At 44.4% G+C, this 4834-nt stretch overlaps 1 protein-coding gene across 6 annotated transcripts in view; it reads left to right on the forward strand.

The window, feature by feature from the left end:
* TMEM219 (transmembrane protein 219) overlaps nucleotides 1-4291 on the forward strand; it is a 46002-nt gene extending 41711 nt beyond the window's left edge. For 5 of the 6 annotated variants that reach the window (XM_053555154.1, XM_053555153.1, XM_053555155.1 and 2 more), the window contains 3 exons: nucleotides 381-610; nucleotides 1973-2142; nucleotides 4155-4291. In XM_053555154.1, coding sequence (XP_053411129.1) covers nucleotides 381-610; nucleotides 1973-2110 — 368 coding nt within the window. In that variant the 3' untranslated portion in view covers nucleotides 2111-2142; nucleotides 4155-4291. Of the gene's footprint in view, nucleotides 1-380; nucleotides 611-1972; nucleotides 2143-3644; nucleotides 3712-4154 lie in introns of all 6 variants that reach the window. The other variant, XR_008373221.1, reaches the window with a different exon arrangement.
* The last annotated feature ends 543 nt before the right edge of the window (nucleotides 4292-4834 follow it).

A 4834-nucleotide genomic window follows, 5' to 3' on the forward strand; every position in this document is an offset into this window, starting at 1 on the left:
TATATTTTTTCCATTTGGAAATTGTCCCAAGGCCATTTACTGAATAGGCCATCCTCTCCCCGCTAATTTAACGTAGGGTATGAGCCTTTTAGTGAGTCTTGGTACCTTGTGGAAAAACTGCTCTTTTAAAAAGAACAAACCAGTTTATATAGACTGATGTCTGCAGCGTGTGTTGATTGTAAGCTAATTTAAGTTAACTTTCTTATTGATGCACAGTTGTTTCCTCAGTGATAAAGATGATAGTATATGGAATACTTCATTCAACAGAATCAATGCCAGAATACCTGGTATTATAGGAAGCCTTAGAAATGAAGTCTGAAGATGGAGGCTCCTGCCCTACCCCTAATTTTCCTCCATCTCTTCTCCTATGCCTCTCACAGGATCTTCTGCAGAACAGCAGATCCTTGTCACAGCCAGAGTGACCACAGAAAGGACCCCAGGCATCTGCCTATATTTTAGTGCTATTCCAGGAATCTTGCCTTCCAGCCAGCCACCCATATCCTGTTCAGAGGAAGGAGCAGGAAATGCCACCCTAAGCCCTAGGATGGGTGAGGAGTGTGTCAGGGTCTGGAGCCGTGAAGACCTTGTGCTCACCAAGCTGCTCACCTCGGTAAGAGCGTCAGGGTTTCATAGACTGTCATGCTAACTACTGTGTCTAGAAAGTTCCTAGAGGCAATTTTACCTAGTAGAAAAAGCATAGGCTTTATAACCCTTCCTTAGAGGCTATGTGAACCTGAGCATGGGCTTCCTCATCTGTAAAACAGAAAACCTGATACTATCTTGTAGTTCCAACAAATAAGGATTAAGTGAGAATGACTGTAAATGCCCATCACAAATGCCTGCTACTTGATGATAGAGATTTGATAAATGACAGCTGTTACTGTTTGCTATTGTCTTTAAATATGATAAAACATGATCTCCACCTCAAAGGAATTCAGAAGCTGTAATAAGAGGCAGAATGGGCTAATTGCTATCACAGAGATGTGAGCAGAGTGTTATACAAACACAAAGTAAGGAGCAATTAACCCTAACTTGAACATTTATGGAGAGCACTTCACAGAGAAGGAGGTACCTAAGAAAAAGAATCGTGCACTAGTTTATAATGTACAAAGTGCTTTCAGGTTCATTAACTCACTTGATCATAAAATAGCCTTTTGAGGTAGGTGTTACTATCTCATTTGCTAGATGAGGAAACAGGTTTAGAGAGAGGGAGTGGATTGCCTAAGGCCACACAACTGGTTAAGTGGCAGAGCCAGGATTGCAATCGACATCTTTCCTCCTGTCTGGGTGAATGGGAAAATTTAGGCAGGGAGTGCAGTAGAGGAGGTTCAGGAGAGGGAAATGCATTCCAGGCAAAGGGACCAGCATGAGCATAGCCATAGGGGGCACTCCATGATGACAGGTTTAGGAATGATGTAGGAGAAGAGGCAGGAGAGACTGCAGGGCCTGACAGGGAGGCACTGTGAATCCCAAGTTAGGTGGCTGTGACTTAACACTAAAGGCAGTGGGAGCCACTGCAGTATCCCAAGGAGGAGAGAAAAGCACTCCACTGGTGATGGGTAGAGGAGATTAGCTGAGATTTTCCTATCTCATAGAGGCATTATAGGGGTTTAGGATGACAGTTGGGCAAGAAAACAGTTTGCAGGGCAGCGTCTGTGGCTTAAAGGAATGGGGTGCTGGCCCCATATACTGGAGGGTGTATACTGGGGTGGGTTCAAACCCGGCCCCAGTCAAAAACAGCAAAAAAAAAAAAGAAAGAAAGAAAGAAAAAAAAGAAAACAGTTTGCAAACCAGCAAGACAAATAAAAATGACATTTTTTCTTTAGTTGCTCCCTAGAATTAGAGAGCTTTCTCCCTCATGTAGGTGTCTCTCTGTAGCCCTTGGCTGGGGTTAAGATGTCTTCCCAAGGGAAGATTCCTCACTCACCCTCTCTCTAGTCATTTCTTCTTCCCTCCCTGTGCCCACCCCTAGGAGGAGCTAGCTCTGTGTGGCTCCAGGCTGCTGGTCTTAGGCTCCTTTCTGCTATTCTTCTGTGGCCTTCTCTGCTGTGGCACTGCTATGTGCTTCCACCCACGTCGAGAGTCCCACTGGTCTAGAACCCGGCTCTGAGGGCACTGGCCTACTTCCTGCCTTGTTCTCAGGTGAGATTCTTTATTCAGTCCTGTGGGAGTAGGGAATGGGGTGGGGGCAGCAGCTGTAACTGGAGTAGAGCAAATCCTTGGAATCCGCCCTCAAATATTGCTTCTTCTGAGTCCCTAAGAACAATCTTACCCATAGCTATTCTGTAGGGACCGAGAACAACTTACACCATCAGCACTCAGTATTTTTGTTTGTTTTTGAGACAGAGTCTCACTATGTTGCTCTCAATTGAGTGCTGTGACATGACAGCTCACAGCAACCTCTAACTCTTGGGCTTAAGCAATTCTCTTGCCTCAGCCTCCTGAGTAGCTGGGACTATAGGCACCCACCACAATGCCCCACTATTTTTCTTTTGTTGCAGTTGTCATTGTTGTTTAGCTAGCCCGGGCTGGGTTCGAACCCACCAGCCTCGGTGTATGTTGCTGGCACCATAACCACTGTGCTACGGGCGCCAAGCCTGTTTGTTTTTTTGAGACAGAGTCTCACTCGGTCATCCCTGGTTAGAAAGCCGTGGCATCATAGCTCACAGCAACCTCAAACCTTCATGCTCAAGTGATTCTCTTGCCTCAGCCTCCCAGGTAGCTGAGATTACAGGCACCTGCCACAATGCTCAGCTATTTTTATTTATTGTATTTTATTTATTTATTTATTGAGAGAGTCTCACTTTTTTGTTCTCAGTAGAGGGCCGTGGCGTCATAGCTCATAGCAATCTCAAACTCTTGGGCTCAAGTGATTCTCTTGTCTCAGTTTTTCATTTTTAGTAGAGATGGGAGTCTCACTCTTACTCAGACTGGTCTTGAACTCCTGAGCTCAAGCAATCCACCCACCTCAGCCTCCCAGAGTACGAGGGTTACAGGTGTGAGCTACCTCACCTGGCCTCCCTCAATATTGAGTGGCCTCACTCAATATGTTTCCTAATTTTACTTTTTTATTATTATATGTTTAACACTGATGTGGGAAAGTCCAAAAAGCACAGTTAGACAAAGTAATATAAAGTAGATACTTAAAATACCACTCAGGGAAAAAGTATACTATTATCAGTAGCCCAGAAGCCCCTATGGTCCCTTTCTTCTCGACAATACCCTTTCATCCACTAGAACTATGATCTGGCTTTATGGTATATCACCAAGTATGCATTCCTAAATAATATAGCTTGGTTTTACTTATTTTGGAACTTTATATAGGTAGATGATACATACATATTCTTTGTAATTGACTTGTTTCAAGGAACATTCTGATTTTAAGATTCACTCATAGCTATAGTTCACATCTAAGCTTTTAGGCAACAATGGTGAGTTAAGAGAGTTCAAGTTTAAGGATTCTTCCTGGATATGAATTATGTTTGTTTGGCTTTTGTCCTGAAATTGTAATACCTGGTTTTATGATGCAAATTTTATAAAATTCAACTTGAACAGCTCAAAAGAATCTTAACTGATGATGCCCACTTACTAGGCACGTAGTATGTGCCCAAGAATTTTACACTCACCTTCTCTCTTCCATTTAGTCATCGCTGCATTTAGGAAAAGTTGATTCAGCTAACAAGATCTTTGGAGAGAATCAGCTTCACAAAGGTAGCAGTGGGTGGGGACATATTGGCTAACTAGTTCATATGTCAGCTCCTTAAGGGAAAAAATATTTCTGCAAAAAATCTTCACCATGTGGTTTCTGTGTCCTTGTAAACTACCATGGGAGAAGTGGAAATAGTCTAGGCTCAGGGAACTGCTCCTGCCAGAGGACCTGGAAGCTCAAGATCAACTTTCCTTATTTTGCTTTGGGACATCCCAACCACCTGCTTGGGACAGGAAATGATGGAGCTCTTCCAGCCTTGGACAGGGAAAGGAAAGCTTCCTGGCCCCTGGCGGATCTTGCAGGCCTGTGACTATCCCTTGGGATTAAGTGCCTGTGCCTGTCTTCTAGTTACCATTCCCTGTGCTCCTTTCTCAGTTTCTACATGTACCCTAGAGCTCTCCCTGGGTCTCTTATTTGTCCTGTTTTTCATTTTCTTTCTCCCCAGGTTCAAATCAACTTCTTGGGCCTTGTTGGAAGAGATGTTACAGTGAAGAGTTGGAATGAGGGAGAAATAAAAGGCTATTTTGCCCCATGTTGCCTAAGGTGTTTATTGAGGATTGAATCAAGGTGGGCATTTTAGGGTAGACAAGTTTGGGAGGTTGGGGGGACTTTTCCTTGCTGAGTCTGTTTTGACATAGTTTGGCATAGGGGATAGGTTACTTCAGTTCTTACCATGATTAACTTGGCTTTGGAAATCACCTGTGCCCCTTTATGTTTTGTTTTCTTCTATAAAATAAAATTGATAATTCCAGCTAGTTGAGGGGGAGGCTAACAGGTCATGAAAATGCTTTGACATAAATGTACTCTGACCTTGGGCAAGTCGTGCAACTCTGCAGGGCCTCAGTTTTCTGAAGGGATTTGACCCACTGAGTCTTCCCAACATTGACGTGCAAAAACGTTCCTCGCATTTGGGTGCCCATATCCAGACTGAATGTTACTAGTCTCTTACCAGTCCATTTTCCCGCCTTTTCTGCGCCCAGCAGCAGCCTTCCCTTACCCCTCCCAACGTCTACCATACACGCAGGCGCAGATCACGCCGCTTGCCGCTTCTGTCCTTCCTCTGGCGCCCCCTCAAAGCTTCCCCTAGCAACAAGCTCGAGTCCAGAGCGAAGGCGGGGCCAGCGC

Source organism: Nycticebus coucang, chromosome 12 (assembly GCF_027406575.1).
Source record: "Nycticebus coucang isolate mNycCou1 chromosome 12, mNycCou1.pri, whole genome shotgun sequence".
NCBI classification, from domain to species: domain Eukaryota; kingdom Metazoa; phylum Chordata; class Mammalia; order Primates; family Lorisidae; genus Nycticebus; species Nycticebus coucang.